Here is an 18926-nt window from a genome sequence, read left to right on the forward strand (position 1 = left end):
CCTGTTCTCATTTTGCAGAAGAGGAAACCTAGGACTTTCCCCAGGTCACACAAGCTAGGGAAATGGCAGAGTCTCCAGTATGGAGCTTCGTCCTCCACACATTGTCCTCTACGCATAGGGGTGGTGACATCTTAGAGGACAAGTATCAGAATTTCTGGGCCACTCAGGTTCCAGGAGGAATGGTAGGCTTTTTGCACCACTGCCCTCTGCTTCTCCATGCTCCAAGGCCGGACTCAACTCAGGACACTCCAGGACACTCCCAGCTGGAAGCCACTGCTCTTTCTCTGAAGCCTCCTTGCTCAAAACCCCTGTGGCATGGTGAGGAGACAGCAGAATGAGTGGCTGACAGACAGGCTCTGGTGCCTTGCAGACTGGAATTTAAATCTGGCTACGTCCTTGGCTTTCTTGACCTTGAACAAGTTCATTAATCAAATATGCCAGTGGTAAGGCCTAGATCCCACAGCCAAGAAGGGTTTTAAGCAAGACAAGGTACCTGAAGGTCCATGGTAATTCCATCACCCAAGGGCGCTTTCTTCATCATCACCTTCATCATTTTAATGTTAAACATGCTTTTCCCCTGAGCTGACATCCAGGTAATCCTTGAATGCCTCACCCTTAGAGAACCTCTCGGTTGGCCCTTTGAGTAACTGAGGTTCCGAGGAGCCATGTGGCTAGTCCAGTCACGCAGCAATGTCAGCGCTTAGAGACCGAGATAGTTCACTCCTGAACTCAGTCACACTTAGGTCCATGAGCAGTTGCCACCCACCCTTTGAGCTCAGCTAAGTCCTTTCACCACCTGGGTCCCTGCTTGTGCCTTGACCACCCAGCCATCAAGTGTGTCATGTCCCCCGTCACTCCCTATGACACCCTGTGCTCTAACTCCTGGAGCCTTCACTCTGTCTTTTGTGTAAAAAAGAGCTCTCTGTACAAGTGATTCAAAGCTCAATACAGGATAAAATGAAATGACGCCTGCACTGTGCATTAGATTCACGGTAGCTGTTAATAGGATGCACATCCAAGTCTTCTCTCTCTGCTAGACCTGGAGTTCCTCGGGGCCACTTGTTCCAGAAATAGATACTGAGAGCATTCCTCACCATTTCTCGCACTGAGCATGGACCCTATGCCCAGGGGCTCAGATTCTGATGGCATCTGGGAATAAACAGACACACAGATTCTATACTGTAGCATGAAAACTGAGACATGTGCTATCAAACAAAGATAACTCATGCGAGAATAGGGTGTGACCGGGCAGTAGAGGGCAGGGGCTCCATCTTTGATAGGGCAGGAACTGAATCTGATTTTTCTGAATCCCCTTCACCTAGGACAACTTTGTATGCAAAGCAGGCTATCAATTTAAAAAAACCGACTTTTCTTTGATGTCATGTGAATATTACTGATGCGCTCAGCTGCAGCAGAGGAGTTCCTATAGCGATTCCTTCCACAGTTTGAATAATTATCTCCTTATTTATCAGCTTCATAAATCCACATTTTCATAAATCATCCTGCTTAAAGAGAGGCGAGGCCCACAGGGAGCACCAGCCCCAGATCCTAGGGAATGGGATGCCACCTTAATCATTAAGGTGGCATCAAGGGACAGAGTGGTCTCCGGAGGGAAGTGGAGGCAGGCACTCTCCACCTGGTGGTCAAATTTTCCGCCCCCGCCCGTGCTGGGGCCTCCCAGGGCCTGGCTCCCTGCGGTCTCTCCCTGGAGGCCGCTGATGCCCACAGAGCCCTGTGACTGTTTGCTCCAGCGAGCGCGTACGGCTAGTGCTGTGTTTGGAAACTGTCTCTTAGCTACTTGTGTTTTCCTTCTGTTTTATGCTGTTGCCCCACAATAGCCCCACAACCTAGCATCTCCTAGGTTTCTGAGGCTGGCAAGAGATAAGCAGTCTGTAATAAATGTTCCTGCCACGATGGTTGAAAAGATGGATGTAGCAACAGCTCGAGAAACATTTAAAAAGCAAACAGAAATCACCCATAATGCTACTACTCTACCTTAACAAATGATTTAATTTTTATCACCTTCTACTCTGGGGCCGCAAACATAGTTTTTTTTCCAACTTTGCGCTTACCACAAATGTACCATTTTTATTCTGCCTTTTTCACACTCCCCTCTCCCACTGAACAGATTCCAAACGACCCCTTGCATTTCGACGGATTCTTCATAATTACAATGGCTGCATGAGATCCCAGATCCCACTTCTCTGTCGTTGGACATTTGGGTTGTTTTCAGGGTTTTGTTATGATCAAATGTTGACCGTTGTTCCTGACCTGGAAACAATTTGCTGGAATGTGCTTACCGGGCAAATACCAACCATATAGCATTTTCCATATTTTCATATTACTTCTGAGGAGGTTCTGTGAGTTACCAGCAGTGTCTTAAGTTTGCCAAGTTCAATATAATCTTGCTAGCTTTAGAAGTTGTCTTCTTCGTGGTGAAGACTCTGGAGCCAAATTGCTTAAGTTTGCATCCTAACCCTGACACCATGACCTTGGGCGAGTTACTTAACCTCTCTGTGCCTCAGTTTCCTTATCTATTAAATGGGGATAATAAACGTAATTACCCCATTGGTGGTCGTGAAGATTAATGTCAGTGCTCGTATTCACAGAGTCTGTACTCATGAATTCATTTACTCACTAAAATTTATTTGTAAGTCCAAAATGAATACTTGGAGTGCTTTCACGGTCATTCAAAGGCGTTTTCAGAGTGGCAAAAAATTTTTGTTGCCTGACACAGGTACAGATGAAGTGTAGGGTTAGGCGACACTCTACCTTCTTCTTTCAGCTTTTATACTGTAAACAAAGTCCTTTTTGCGGTATACCTAGGGCCATGTTTTCCACATTCTTGTGATTTTGTTGGTGATTCTGCTATGTTTAAGCCAGCATAGTGCTGAATGCTCAGTAGTGTTGCTAAGTAGGAGGAGGCTGTGACGTTCTCTACCGAGAAAATACATGCGTTAGATAAGCTTCATTCAGGCCTGAGTTACAGTGCTCCTGGCTATGAGTTTGGTGTTAATGAATCAGCTCTATATTGGATAAGGTGCTTTCAACAAAAACACACCTTATATATTGATCAGTTGATGAAAATGTTGTGACCAGAGGCTTGCAGGAACCAAATCCTATATTTTCCCCAAGGAGCAATGGTTCACTGTTCACTAATTCAGTGTCCGAGGCAACTTTGTAGAATATAGCTACTCAGAATAATGAGAATTGACTGTTGACATAAAGGACAGAGTTCAGCATATGGTACACACCCTTTATGTGATTACTTTTATGTTTTAAAATTTGCATTTCGCTAATCTGGTAGGAACTTATTTCATCACTGAGGAGGATGCACACCTGTTGCTATGTTGGTTCGACAGTTATCTGTATTCCTCCTTGTGCTAAAATAAATCTGGTTGATGGGGGGGGTAGCATAAAGGTGTTTGTGATGACACTGAAGGGTTTGGTGCCAGATGGGAACAGTTCTAGAGGGGCCAAAGAGGACACTGCATACTGTTCATGACAGCGCAGTATCAGGGGTGGGGAAGGGACCAAGCCTTAGGTGTGAGGCTGGGCTTTAGAGAGAACTGAACTGGAGACCTAGCCATGCTCAGGCCAAGACCCTTTTAGCCAAAGGGTGTGATAATCTTGAACAAAAGCCTGCACTGATATATTTTTAACTGTATCAGAGTATAAAGTGATGACATTCGAGATATCAGGGGTGAATGTTTGAGAGCTCATTTATTTACTGAAGCAAAAATATCAGTCCGCCTGGTCTGCCAAAGGATGTTTTCTGACTTGTGGGTGCTATGTGAAATCTCTCTCACGAAGCCTTAGACCCTAAACCACGTTTGCTTAAACATTAAACAAAGCGCCGTCGTCCACACAAAGTAGAAATAAATGCACAACATTAGGATGATGCCAGGGAATCCAGGCTGTGTGGCAGTGTGCACACATGCCTGCTTTCTGTCTCAGCCGCCATGGGGTGAGGACTTGCGCCTTCATTTTTGCTTACATGTGTTTGAGACTCAGAACAAAAGCAGAAACACCCCTGCAGGGCCTGAAACAGTTTTCCCTCGGCTGCTTGGCTGCTTCTCCTTGTGCGTAATGGGCTTCTTAGAGGCTGTTTGTACACAAACAGCTGGGGACTGCCACCCGGCCTCTGGTTATATCAGAGCAGCAATTCTCCCCCCATGTGGGGGTGGGCGGTGGCCCAGGCTCATATAACGAGGAGCAAACAATCATTTCTCTTTTAGGATATTAAAGCATTTGAAAACCAAGGACCCTATGCAATTGAGACTGGAGCACTTGGAGCAGGGGTTCTCTGTCTATGTCAACGGGGCCAATTCTGAGCTGAAGACGTCGCCGCGGAAAGCCGTCCACTCCGACTTCTCCAGAAGTGCATCACATGCCGAGGGGACACAAGGTAAGTGCAGGCCCTTCCAGGCCAAGCAACAGCTCTGTTAACTAATTAGGAACAACGGAGCCGCATCCTATGAACATAAACTTACCAGCAAATAACTGGTTAACCTAAACAAGTTAACTATACCCACTCGTCCAAAAATAGGGAGCGGGAGAGTGAGAAGGAGAGGAAAATCCTTCTTTATTCCTTTTTAAACTCGTCTTGGCCTCCACTGCCCCAGGGCAAAGGTGTCCAGAGCAGTAGATTCTTGGCTTTTATATTTCCTAGGACTTAACTACCTGTAATTTAAAGAAACATCTAGGATAATTCTGATTATGCCTGATTTTCCCTCGATATGTCTTTACTTCAAAACCTAACCGCCCTGTGTGATATTGAATTCCACTGTTCAGTTTTGAATTTACGTACTCTGTACTCTGTGCATTCTTAAACGGCGTTCATGTTGTCACCATTGGGGCCCATAGGAATTCTGTGTCGCCCCAACGGCAGGGGGAGGGAGATGGATAAGACGGAGCAGAAGGGTAGTTAGTATTTTCCCTTGATTCTCCCTCAAACGAAGGCTGTGAAGAATCACAGGTCATTGAGGTTTAATAGTTTTATTAAAAGCATATTTTAGAAAGACAAAGAACGCCCCAAGGAGGCCCAAGGAGGCGCATGGTCCCTGCAATGAGAGCTGCAACAGAGCGCTATACTAACAACTACAACAACGAGAGGGCAAAAAAAGGGGCCAAAAAGAAAGGCCCAGAAGTGGGAATGTCTGTCTCATATTTGGGCTGTAATGGGTGGTTTCAAAGGCATTCCTAGGTGATTGGCAAGTGAGGTCATTTTGATTGACACCTGGCTGCTATATAACTCTTTGCCTAGTGCACATGTGCTTACCCAGAATTCTGCTACCATCGGGGTGTTCTTTGTGCGGTCTCTAGGCTGGGCCCCTATTGCTCATGTCTGACTAGCCACCTAACAGTGTGTCCTATGATAAAAGCACAGAAAGTCTGTGAACTGAAGTAGAAAGTGGAATAGAAAACACCCAACCTAGTGACAGGCCCACGATAGGTACCAACAATGGTTTGGTGGTTGAATGAATGAAATGGCAGATCACATGGAGTCAGGTCCCAGTTTGGCCGTGTTACTTAGGGGTAGCCATTTTGTCTCCTGATGCCTTTATTTCCTCATCTTTAAAATAGCTCCAATGAGTATGCCTATCCTAGGGTGCCAGAGTGCCCTTCAAGGCAGGCTGCTGTGTATGAGAGGCCGGTGTGCAACCAAGTTACGAGAAAAGGATTTGGAATGAGGCAGAGCTGGGGTCGAACCCAGCTCTGCCACTTTCTTGCTCTGAGACCTCTGGGAGTTGGGTTCTCTCTGACCCTCAGTTTCCTGTTCTGGAAAAGGGGAATAATTATGCCCACCTTGCAGGTTTGCCGGGAAAATTAAGAAATATAAAGTATCCGGCACACAATAATCTTGATTTGTGCTGTTCTAATTCTTTGCCTTACTGGCATGGTAAGATCCCAAGCCATTCATAAATAGTGAAAGTCAAAACAACAACAAGGTGACAAAAGGCGAAAGTGATATCCACAAACCTTCCCTAGGGGAGTGGTGGCAGTTGAGTTTGGAGGTTAGCATGTGTTTCCTAGACCCCGGGGAAAGGAGGGAAATGGGATGCCTCTCCTGGCTTTCCTGGTAGAGGAGTCCAGAGATCTGTTGCTCCTTCGGAGAAGCAGTCTTTTTTGAGTCTGGGTTTCAGGGAGGGACAGATAATAGGAGTCTCAGTATTAGGGCCACCAGCAGTATGTTCACCCATTCAACACATATTTCTCCCCTCTCTTCCACAAATCCTGGCCTATTGTGCACACTGACCTGTGCCCTTGGTGACTGTTCCTTTTGTATATTGACCTGCTCGATTTGGCTGTATATTATTATACATATTATTCCATAATATGGAGGTGCCATGACTTACTATTATTCTGTTTTTGCTGGGCATTTAGCTTGTTTCTAATGCCTTGCTGCTCCAAACCATGCTACAGTGATTAGCTTCGCATATGGGATTGTGGGCACACTGATGTGTATTTTAGATGTAAATTACAAAACTGCCATCGGTGTGAACTTGTCATCGGCGCCTCAACGAGTCTCCTCCCTCATTTCTGGTGCAGATTGTGGACGAAGAACCCTGTTTCAAGAAGCTGAAGAAGCTTTAAGACGCAGTTCACGGACAGCCCCCAGCAAAGTCCAGCGCCGAGGATGGCACCAGGTCTGGAAATGCTGGGCGGAGTCAAGACGGTGGCCTCAGTCCACACTTTAGAATAAGGAGCTGGGTTATCGAGGGAACAGAAACTTAATTAGGGAGTTTGGAATCGCCATGCATGGTGGTGGTCTGGCCAGGCACTGCAGTGGTGCCCTCTCTGCGTGTGGTGCTGGCCTCTAGAGACCAGAGGAGCCCTTTTTTCTGGATGGGGCCACCCAGCCCCACGCGAGAGTGTCACAGGTCAGACTCACAACCCTGCTGTGATGACTCATTCATACAGCTGTTGTATCAGATGAGCACCTACTATGTGCTAGGCACAGCCTTAGATGCTAGGGATGCAGTAGGTGACTAAGACAAAGCCTCTGCCCCACAGACCTGGGATGCCGCTTCGGTTGCTGCTGAGGTCACTGCTACCAGCAGCTTGTATTTTTGAGCCCCCACCAGGTGCCAGGTGAGGGCTCAGCTCCCACGTGACTCCCCCCCTTTGCCCTCACAGCAGACCTACAAGGTAAGTTCCAATATCCTTCCTCTTTTAAGGGAGCTGAGGAGATGAATGCTCAGAAAAGTTAAGTGAACTTTCCAAGGTCAATTGCCAAGAAATGGCAGAATCCAGACTCAAACCCAAATCTGTGGCCCCAGGCTCGGTGTTCTTGCCTTTATGGTCCTTGGCCCTTACGTTGCAGTTGCTCACACCCTCCCGGGATCAGTGTGTCACAACCCCACTGCAGTTTGGAATTGCCTGGGACATTTTAAAATACTGATGCTCAGGCCCCGCCTCCAGAGAGTACCTCTTACTTGGCCTGAGGTGAGGGTTAAGCAAGGGTGGATTGATATACTCTTTGATCCTGTGCTCACTAGGATTAGAAAGCACTGCCTTATAATGTTTTACACTGTACCGTACGTATGGACCTGTAGTAAATGCTTTCATAGGCTTTATCAGGCCATCTTTGCAAAAACCCTGCAGTTCCATAAGTATTGTCATCCTGCCACTGAATAAATTGAGGCCCAGACTTAGAGTCACACAGCTCCTAAGGGAGAAGGGTGGGCTGAAGTTTGAACACTGGACGTGTAACTCCAAGCCCAGTGGTCTCCCACTTCTCTGCACAGGCATTTGTGGGTCTCTGATTCAATGAGGAAGGGTGTTCCTGCCAGCTAGCTCCAGTGCTGATGAGCAAGGCCTACAGGGCACACAGTCTGGAGGCTTCCTTTGTCCCCAGCAATGAATGTTAATTTCTCATTAATGAGGCCTTTCTCCACTTCTTCTAGTTGTTTTGAGTGCCTTCTATTATCAGGAGCCATATTTGCATCTTAGACTGTGACTTAATGGCTGCCCCAGAGTCTGTGCAATTTAAAAGACTTAGCCTAAGATAATTAGCATCCCTCTCCAGTCTCTCCCTGTGGTCCCACACTTCACAGGGCCTAATCATGGCTAATTTCCTGGCTTCCTGATGCCATGCATGCTATAATTGTCCTTCTGCACCGTATCAGTCAGGGGTCAGCTGATGCCTAACAATAGAGATCACTCAGGCTATTTTAATCAGAGATGAATGTAATGCAGGGGATCAGGTGCAGTATTTTAAAATGGGCTGACGAGAGGATGGGCTGAGCTGGGCCTGCAGGAATGGTGCCTGGCATCCTAGCTTGGGCCCGCCAGAAAAACTGCTATGTAGAACCTTGTAGGGAAGGTGGAGGTTCAGCATCAGGAGTGTGTCATCTTAGCTGCAATCCAGGCATTAGGAAGTACTGCCACACCCATTAGCCTCAGAGTGATGCTGTGCCTGCTAGAGCAATGCTGTGAAGGAGGATCCTGCCCATAGCCTGTCCAGCCAGGGTAGAACATTGTTGAAAAGCCCAGGCCTCTGCCACTGTGCTGAGCACAGTAACAGCCTCTCCACCTCGCTTCTGCTTTCCCCGCCTCGTATAAGGCCATCTGATCCACTCACCTAAGTCGCTTCCAGAACCACGGCTGAAAGGGAGTCTGGGAAACCCAGGGTCTGGCTTTTCGGCTTCTTCTGAACAAAAAGGCACCCTAACAGGAGAGTGGATTGGGTGCTGGGGGGTCGATCTACCCCCCCCCCACCATTACCACATCAACTCTGCTCTACCTGCATGTGGTCCTCTGGGGACCACCCCTCAGAGATATAGATATAGAGATATAGACAAACTCGGGAGCATTCAGCAGTGGCGAGTGGACTGGAAGCCATGTCGAGAAAGAAGTCATCTGTTAATTTAACAGACATTTATTACCCTGGGCCAGACACTAGGCAGGGCTCTGGAGTTAAAAACAAGTCACATAAAGCTCCATTCCTGCCCTGGAAGATTCGGGTGTGAGGACACGGGAGCTGCTAACCTGGGAGGAAGAAGCAACAACTCTTCTCAGACATACAGAGGACCGGCCCGTTGGGCTCCAGAGTTAGCAGCTTCAAGCCCATGGGCCGAAGTTGCCTTTCAGATAATGTGTTTTGAATGCACACAATTTAAAAAGGCTTAGTCGTTTGCTAACATTTAAATTAAAAAGATTTTATATATTTTTTAAGAAGCTCAATTCCTCCTTCTCTGGAAGAATGGAAAGATCTGGCCCCCAGGTTGAGCTGTCCTCCCATAAAACAGCCACTAGTGGGAGCCGAGGAGCGATCACCCTCTTTAGATAGGTCACCAGCCTGCCCACGTGCCGCAGTCCCCACCACTCCCTTCAGAACCCCAGAGCTGAGGCCCGGTGGTAGTTGCAGTTGTTACCTGCTCTGCTACTATTTCTCTTGTACCCAGTGGCTCCCACCTTTCCATTTCCCGCCTGGCTCTTTGAGACATTTGAACCTATGACCCTTGGGGATTAGAAGAGAAAGGGTTTTGGAGTCAGACAGACTCCTTAGCTGTCTGCCCCAGAGCCAGCAATGTGACCTCCCTGAGCTTTGGACTCGTCATCAGTAAAACCTCCCCTGGCTGCTGGAAAGGAGTGTGTGCAGGGTCTGTCACAGGTGGTTCATTAGCAGGAGTTGTCTGCTTCCGCTGCCTCAGGTAGGAATCCTTGGCAGCAGGTGACAGACAAGCCCAGAGAAATGTGGTTAAGAGCACAGGCTCAGGCACCCGGGTGCAGGTCGTACAGCCCTAGACGAGTTGCTAAACCTCGTGGTGCCCATTTTCTCATCCGTAAGTTGGGTCGGTAATGGTACTGCCTCATAGCGTAGTTAACGAGACTTGAACAAGGCAGTGTTTGGCGGGCGTTTCAAGGAGGGGCTGGCACAGAGGAAATGTCAGTTGGTGGTATGACCATTGTAATCAGTGGAGGGGCAGATGCTAAGGGTGGTCTGTGTGGACACCTCATTCAGCCCTTCGTTTATTCCATCATCATTTACTGAGCAGAGCACCTAATAAATTTTGGACGATTGTAGGTGCTGCAGTCAGAGCTCCCGAGTGAAGCAGGCTGGGCCTGCTCTCCCGCAGCTTACATTAACAGGGCATGGGTGGAGAGGCAAAGGACCAGAAGCAAACAAGCAAGCAAATAAACAAGTGCCGTGAGGGAGAGCAGAGTGTGGAATGAGATGGACAGTGTCTGGGGGAAGAGTTATTCTGCGGGGGGTGGGGGGCACAAAGGCTTTCCCAGGGCCCACATCTGAGCTGACACCTGAAGGTGAGACGGAGGCAGCCCCAGGAAGGTCTGGTGGGAGAGTCTCCCAGTGGAGGGCACAGGGAGGGTGATGGAAAGTGGGGCAAGGCTGAAAGGAGGCGGGGGCGGCCTGTGCACAGAGGTGGAGAGGGCGGATGTGAGGGTCGGGGGTCACAGGGCTGGATCACACTGGGACTGGAAGGCCTGGGAAGGAGTTCAGCTTTTATTTTAAGTGTGAGGAATTCCCTGGAGGGTTTTTAATAGGAGAGTGACATGTTTGGGCTCCTGTTTTGGAAAGATTCCCAGCTGCTGTATGTAGAAGAGCTGCTGATAGGGCCAGGTGGCTGCATGAGGACCAGGCAGGAAGCTGTTGCAGCAGGGCTCCCTGTAAGCCTAACTCATTACATTTTTCTCTCTACCAAGCTTCCCCAGCCCACCCTCGCCCCTCTGATCCCTACCCCTAGCTTCCTTTATCACTTCAGCTTTTCTGACCCATCGGGTTTTCTCTATGACAGTTCTTCGCTCTCTCAGTTTTCGTCTGTTGTCATTTTCCAAGAGAGAGGCTATCTGAATCTCTCAGCCCTTCTTTGTTACTTGGGTCATGGCCTGGCTGCAGGTCAGCCTGGACGAGGCCCCTACTCCTGCCTGGATTGGCTGTGACTGGAGGTGGGGGCCAGGTCTGATGATTCAAAGCCTACCTGCCCTAGGGCTGCTCCTTGAGCAGGGACTGGGTCCTCTAGCTTCCATGGAGGAGGCTGTAGGCAGGACTGGAAATGGACTTCATGTGCCAACTGCACTGTTTTTATCGTCATGAGGAAGAGGAACTGGATAGGTTTCCTTCGGCTCAAGTAGTGGAGCTAAGAAGCAAGGGTCCCCGTGATTCGAGAACTTGGGGATAGATTTTGGGTGGGTGGAATAGAGATGAAGACAGTCTTTCTACCCTTTTGAGTGGGTTCCACTGCCCTTAGAGGTAGCCCAGGGTAGACAGAGTGGTCAAGGTAACAAGAGTCCCCAGTGGTCAGTGGTGGCCAATTTTCAAAAGCCACCCCATCTGGAAAGGAACCACAGCCCTGTCAGTTCTGCAGTTACTCCTGAATGGATGTGCCCAGCAGGGGAGACAGGGGTCACGTCGTTACTTTGTGCATCTGCACTGGCCAGGTCAGCAGGGGCACAGCAGTCACAGTGCAGTGAGCCCTGCAGTCACAGCCTCTCCTCCCCATCGCATCTCTGCTCTCTCCAACCTGTTATCTTGCCAGTTTTTCTCAACATCTCCCCCAGATTCTCTTGAGTCACACATCTCCCTTCTGCTAACCAAGCCTAATACCTTTGTCTCTTCCAGTGGAACAGAGTTCCCTTCTTAGGATCTTGCCCAGCAACTAGGAAGCACTTTTAGGTAGAGCTGCCGTTGATGGAAGGGGTGCCCCAGGCACACAGACCCGAGGATCCCTGGGCCAGGAAGTGACAATCAGCTAAATGCTGGCCTAGAGGCTGACCGGCTCCACCTGCGAAACCCTCTTGGGACTCCCCAGTTCTGAGGGAAGCCAGGGAGGCAAATGGCGCCTGTGTTGGGCTTCTGAGCTGCCACCTGGACTGTGGAATGGCGGTGGTGATGAATGGGCTCTGGTTGGTACTGTCCTCCCCCTCACCCCCTCACACACACTTCTCAGCCTTAGATCTTTCTGCTGCTATCTGTGGATTAAGATTTATGGCTTCCTCAGGCTTGTAATACTTGGGTGGACAGCGGCCTAATCAACAGAGCCGTCGTTTACCAAAATGCTGTCAGATTTGATGAAAGTCATTGGCTCTTAGCATTAAATTGGTAGTGAAGGGATTGGCCTTCCAGCAATTTACTGTGGGGTGGGCTTTCTTTAAAGGCCTGGAAAGCAAGATCATTGCAATTATTACAGCAAAGGCTTTGCTCTTGCTCCATTGCTGTATCTGGTTTCCTGTTGTGGGCTAGGCAGCTTAAGCACCAACAGGAAAGCTCGCAAGTGAAAATGTGAAGTGTGGGGGGCCCTTTCCTTTGTTTTCCTCTTTTGAGTTTTGAAAACACCTGCAGCGAGGACAATAAATGAAACAGCCCATAATGGGCTGGCCTTTACAGTGACCTTGCATGACACAGAGTGTCAAGCACTACTATTTGTAAGAGATCAGACAAATCTGAGAATTAAATATCAAATAAGGTAGACTTACTCCCCACTCCGTAGCTTCAGAGCCTCCAACCTCTAGAGGGAGCCATTTGCGTACCACACAACCTGCACAACCATGTAGGCAGTCCCAGCCTTGACCTTCTTTTCTAACGGATAGTAAACTTTAATGCACACCTCTAGGAACACTTTTCCAAGAGGGGCAGCAGATGCACATAAATAGCTTTGGGCACAACACTGACCTAAGTATGGTTGAGTACAAAACAAGCTGGCCTTGGGCCGGCAAACTAGAACATGGATATTTGAGTGTTGAGGCTTTTATTTTATTTTATTTCATTTCATTTTATTTTATTTCATTTTAACTTTATTTTTTTTTGTATTCCGGGCCAGTATGCCAGAATAACCCCAAAAGCATAACATAATATATCCAACATGAACATCATGGAAATACTATCTGGAATTACTCATAAATACTGCCCTCTGAACTTTATTTATTTATTATTTTTAAATTTTATTTGTTGTTGTTGTTGTTAAGGCTTTTAAATCTTGTCTTGGTCTATCGTTGATACTGCAGGGACCTACCCAGCTCTGGGGACTGCAAGTGGGCAGGAGAGAGCAGCTGCTAGAAACGCCCACTACGGGGTAAAGCAGCATGTGGGGCGGGGAGCCAGCCAGGAGCTTGGGCATCATCTTTGTGAGGGTGTGAAGATGGGAGGCAGGGAGCTGATGCGCCTGGAGGCTGGGCTGGAACCTGCTAGCCTTGTGCTCCTCCTGGGGAGGTGGGCATCTTTGTGTGGGTAGGGCTGCTCTCCGTCTTCTCCCGGTGGTGGCAGGGGTGGCTCCCCGGGGCTGGGGTGGGTGAGCCAGCCAGATGGAAGGACTATTTATTCCCCTCTTTCATACCCCCTCGGCATTTAGAAACTCTTTCCGGACCACGTTAATTTCGTTGCATGTTGTTTGATAAACCCTTTCCTTATGTGTGCCATGTGAACTTTTTGATGGGCCAGGGCATTGGTTTTTAAATTTTTTTGTATATTGACATGTTTCCAGAACCTTGTATACAGTCAGTATTGTTTAAGTGCCTTATTACCTACTGCAAACCTATCACCTGACAGCCGAGCAAGGCAAGCTGTTGAGCTAAGCTCCTGGGAAGGGACAGGGATACTTCAGGGGAAAAGGAGAATGGGAAAGTTGTGGAAGAGAGAGAGGCACGTGATGCTCTTCCTTGAACACTGGAGCTTCTCCTCATATTTATAATTCAGATCAGACCAGTAGAGCTGCATGAATCCCAATTCTCTTACTTGCCAATGGGAAACCTCATTCAGGCATGGCTGGATCCAGGTGCTCAGGCCAGCTCTCAACTCTGCTTTTCCCCATGCTGCCCTGCATGGTACCAAGATGGCCACCTGCATCTCCCAACTTACAGTCTCTCACCCTGCTATTTAAGCTCTTTGGCTCCCCAGTCATCCAGTCACTGTGGGTCAATGGGGTCTAATGCTCAGATTGACCAGGCCTGGGTCATATGCTTCAACCCACCCCTGGACTCAGTTCCATGTGAATACTTGGGTTAGGGGTGTGGCAGGGGAGGATTTTCCAAAAGAAAACCGGGGTGCTTTTACCAACAGACGGGAACACATGCTCAGTCCCTGCCCCCTGAACCCAATCATCCAGTCACTGTGGGTCAATGGGGTCTAATGCTCAGATTGACCAGGCCTGGGTCATATGCTTCAACCCACCCCTGGACTCAGTTCCATGTGAATACTTGGGTTAGGGGTGTGGCAGGGGAGGATTTTCCAAAAGAAAACCGGGGTGCTTTTACCAACAGACGGGAACACATGCTCAGTCCCTGCCCCCTTTTTTGAGTGTTAGATAGTCTCAAGAAATTCCTTAATTTTCCTCTGTTATCCCCAGAGGCCACTGTAGTACAGGCTGGGCACATTTATTCTTCATGTGTCTGTTGGGAGCAATATAGCAAACCCCCCTTATCCACAGTTTTACTTTCTGAGGTTTCAGTTACCCACAGTCAACTGCAGTCCAAAAATATTAAATGGAAAATTCCAGAAATAAGTCATAAATTCTAAAATTGTGTGCTGTTCTGAGTAGCATGAGGAAATCTCACACAGTCCCGCTCCATCCCACTTGGGGCATGAAGCGTCTCTGTGCTGTACGCGCTGCCTGCCTCTTCATCACTTAGCAGCCATCTCAGTTATCAGATGACTGTCAAGGTATCACAGTACTTGTGTGCAAGTAACCCTTATTTTACTTAATACTGCTACGTTCACATAACTTTCATTACAATATATTGCCATAATTTGTTCTATTTTATTATTGTTGTTGTTACTCTTTTACTGCGACAAATTTGTAAATTAAACTTTATCGTAGGTATATATATAAGAAAAAAGCATGATTTATATAGGGTTCAGTACTATCCACGGTTTCAGGCATCTGCCAGGGTCTTGGGAGGGACGCCCGTGGGTGAGGGGGCGTGGCTGTATAGTGTGGTAGTTCAGAACTGGGGTCGGTCAGCAAACTACAGCTCTTGAGCCGAATCTAGGCACAGTCTATTTTTTCAAATAAAGTGTTTTGGGGACACAGCCATCCCCATTTGTTCAGGTATTATCCATGGCTGCTTTCAAGCTAAAATGGGACAGCTGAATATCATAAGCAATATTGAGACCACGTGACTGGCAAAGCCGAAAATATTTACTTTCTACAGGAAACATTGGCTCATCCCTGATTTAGAGCAAGGCCCCTGGAACCGTGCTGCTGGGGTTCAGATCTAGGCTCTGCAGCCCTCTAGCTGTGTGACCTTGGGCAAATGGCTTACAGACTCGTGCCTCGGTTTCCCCCCAGGGTTCCTGTGAGGACTAAATGAGCAAATAAATGCACTGAAGCACTTGGAGTGGCACTCGGTCTGTAAGTGACATGGCACCGAGGGTGAGGGCACCGATAGGGATGGGGGCAGTGCAGCCATGGGTGAGGAAGGCGTTCTGTCCCAACTATTGAATGTCCTGCGAGACACCAAGGCTCCAGGCCCCGTGTTCTGCTTCATCCAGCTGACAGCTAAGTTCACTAGCTTATGGAGAAGCTGAATCTCACCGTGTGAATGGTTCCAGCGCTGCCGCTGCCGGGGTGTGAGGATAAATGCACGGTTTAGATCATATCGCTCAAACGGGTAGAAATGTGGCTTGGCGAACCTCTTAGCACCAGGGCCGCGCCAGGGAGGCCCAGGGCAGGAAATTTAAGGAGGCCCTCACTCTCGGCTTCGTGCATTTGCAGGGCACCTGGGAGGGAGCTCCTCCTTAAATATCGCTCCCTGGATGCCTCTCTTGCACTACTCCGTCCCAGCCCTGCACCAAGTCCAGCACAGCCTGCTGACTCCAGCAGTGGAACACGTGGCAGTTTCTTTGTTTGATTACCAGGCGACACAGGTGACTTGCTTCTAGGGGTCATGAGGGACGAAACACTCACTTGGGAGGAGGTGTGAGTCATCTTCACAGCAGTTCTGTGATGAAGGTGTCATTAGTGCCACTTTAACAGATGCGGGACTCGCCCAGGGTTGCATGGGGAATAAGCATCAGAGTTCCAGGAATCAAACTGGTCTGCCTGAGTCTAGAACCCAGGCCCTTCACCACACATTAGCAACTCTAATAGAACCACAAAAAATATATATGACAAGTGCCCGAAGGAGGATTAGCAATTAGGACTCAGCTCAGCTACACGGAACTGACACTGGACACTGGGCTTAAAGACTTTTTTTTTTTTTCCTCTCACATGAACAGGGCATTTGGAGGCAGCCAGGGGCCCAGGCTCCTCCTTATTTTCCACAGGGTCATCCTTCTTGTGTGGCTTTCTTCCTTATTCTCACAAGGTGGCTGCTCTGCACCCAAATATATCACATCCACATTCCATCAGGAAGAAGGGTAGAAGGATAAAGGGCAGAAGTCCTGTGTCACTGAGTGAGTCCTGGCTAGCAAGAAAACAGTGGCTTTCTTAGCTCTACCTGCAGACTTCCAGCTACTCACATCTGGCTCACAGGGCCATCCCTAGCTGTAAGGGCCACTAGCAGTGCGACTGTCTTAAAGAGACACACTACTACCTCAACAGTTGGGTTCTGTTAGTAAGGATGGAGAGGACAGTGGATAGCTACTGGGTGGGCAGAGTGTCTCCACATCTTAGTTAGGATTCGGATACATGGAGAAGATTTGGGAGAATGGCATTAAGGCTGAGAGAACAGCATAAGCAAAGGCATAGAGGTGAGGGAGTTTAGGACACGGGCAAGGGTCAGGACTGTCACAAATAACAAACCCTATTCACAATGGCTTACGTGAAAAAGGAAGTTTCAGCAGTGTCTTGCTTCAGGCATGGCTGGTTCCAAGGACCCATCGGGACTCTGCTTCAGTCTTTCAGCTCTCTTTACCTCTGTTTTGGGGCACGATGGTCCCTGGCTTAGCACCCCTGCAGGAAGGGAGCACCTCTTCCCCACAGCTCTAGCCAGAATCCTAAGGCTACTCTCATCGGCTGCCGTAGGTCCATTCCCATCCCTGAACCAGCTGGCCAGGGCATGTAGTGATGGGTAGAATGGGCTGATTGGCCAGTCCCAAGTCACATTCCTGCCCTTGGGCCACATGTGAACTGAGAGGGGGATGTTTCCCAAAGCACAGGGAATGGATGCTGAACTGAAAAAAATACAGATACTCGGGGTACAGAAAGCAGTTCTGCTTGGCCCAGCGGTCGGGTGTGTGACTACATGTGCAGGAATCAACGCAGGAAGGATGGCCTGGGACCAGAGTGTAGAGAACTGTGCATGCCAGGTGCATCACTTAGGGTACAGGTTTGGCTGCTGAAACAGGGAGACCCAAATAACAGTGACTTGAACAACATGGAAGTTGATATCTCTGACACAGCACCTCAGCGGCGAGCAGTCACCCTGCTCCGAGAGGTCGTGGAAGAACCCGGGCGCTAACTCTTTTGTCGCACCACCGTCCTCCGGACGTTGCTTCCTCCCATAGTCCTCGGCAGCTCGCCACCTCCGCCATTCCAGTTGGGCAAGGGGCGTGTGTCCCCTTCCCTTTATGGGCACACTCCTCCTCCCCTACACCTCACTGGCCAGAATGTGTTCACATGGTCCCCCCAGCTGCAAGAGAAGCTGGGAACGCCATGCGCACATCTGGAAAGGCAATACAAGGGAAGAAGGGGAAATGGACACTGGGGGACAGCCTGCAGTCTGCCATACCAGGCCAAGGGGTGGCTTTCCCAGAGAATGATCCAAGGAATGCTAAGAGGAAGAGAGGCCCTACCACACACACTTTCCATGGCCCAAAAAGTGAGCAATGCTGCATCCTGTGTTTTATTTTAAGCTGTCCATGTGTGTGTGGTGGGTAGAAGGGGGGCGTATTAAAGGCCCCAAGAAGTCTTAAAGGAAAGCCCCAGGGTTTCTTAAACTTATTTTATCACAGAGCTATCTGGGAAGGTTAACACCTACTGAAATTCTGCTGAAGAGTTCCTAAAAAATTCTAGCAACCCACTTTGGGCTGTAGGAGCTGGTAAAGACTTTAGAGCCGAGGCGGCTTGAGCCCTCCAGGCTGGCCTGCATGAGATCATGCCGGGTCAGTGTGCGGGACAGCATGACTGCAGTTGTGCACATGCCCCTGCCTTGCAGGAAGCCCCTAACGTGCTCACCCCCAGACGAGTCAAGATGTTCGTACTACTGTATCTGAAACAGCCTGAATTCTTGTGTATAGAAATCTGTGCAGATCAGAACAGAAGCTGGTCCTCGGCTCCACATCGAACCTCCTCTGGACTATTCTGAAGATTTTGAGCCATGTGGGAATGTGACTGTCAAGGCAAAGGACGCTTCTGGGGATTGTCCACAGGTAGGACTGGCCTTGGCTCAGTGCTTTTGGGACACTCTGTCATTTATTCCTTCCTTCCTTGGGAAAAGAGTCCTTTTCTGTGGAATGACTCAAATGACCTTATTTCCCTGTCCCGTCCATAGAAATGGGGTTTTACAGGAGACAAAACTGTGTCCTTTATTGCCTTTAACACCCACCTCCTTATAACACGTACACACATGTACGCTTTCGAATCATCCCAGCGGTCCTCTGCTCAGGATGAGGCTGCACAAACAGTGGTGAGTTTCTCTGAGTCTGAGAGGCTGGTGTATAGCCAAGTTCAGCATGTTATAGTCCCAGCCCCACCCCATGTCACAGAATACATGCATGCCCTTCAAGCAAAGAGGCATGGTAGTTCCCTCTTCTCCTTTGACCATTTGGTACCACCTGTTACATGAACACGTATTCCTTCCTTTGCAAGCTCCCAAGCTCCCTGCAGCGGGGCTGCCTGTCCCTCACAAGCCATTAAGCTCCATTAATATTCCTGTGTGCGCGTGCTCGGAATGAGCAGCGCCCTGCTCCGCCAGCACTGAATTTTCTCCACTGTGAGTGCTTGATTGTATTTCTTTCTTTCTTTTTTTCTCCCCATCTTGAGGGGGTACTCCGTAACTCTTCACAGTCAATTTCCCTTCAGAGT

The 18926-nt window shown here is 48.8% G+C and overlaps 1 protein-coding gene across 7 annotated transcripts in view; it reads left to right on the forward strand.

The window, feature by feature from the left end:
- Positions 1-18926, forward strand: part of KIAA0556 (KIAA0556 ortholog) — a 177565-nt gene that overhangs the window by 51011 nt on the left and 107628 nt on the right. For 5 of the 7 annotated variants that reach the window (XM_025048349.1, XM_006914049.3, XM_025048350.1 and 2 more), the window contains 3 exons: positions 4239-4408; positions 6553-6650; positions 18140-18271. In XM_025048349.1, coding sequence (XP_024904117.1) covers positions 4239-4408; positions 6553-6650; positions 18140-18271 — 400 coding nt within the window. Of the gene's footprint in view, positions 1-4238; positions 4409-6552; positions 6651-6772; positions 7153-18139; positions 18272-18926 lie in introns of those variants that run through there. The other 2 variants (XM_025048353.1, XM_025048354.1) reach the window with 2 other exon arrangements.

Source organism: Pteropus alecto, unplaced genomic scaffold (assembly GCF_000325575.1).
Source record: "Pteropus alecto unplaced genomic scaffold, ASM32557v1 scaffold44, whole genome shotgun sequence".
NCBI classification, from domain to species: Eukaryota; Metazoa; Chordata; class Mammalia; order Chiroptera; family Pteropodidae; genus Pteropus; species Pteropus alecto.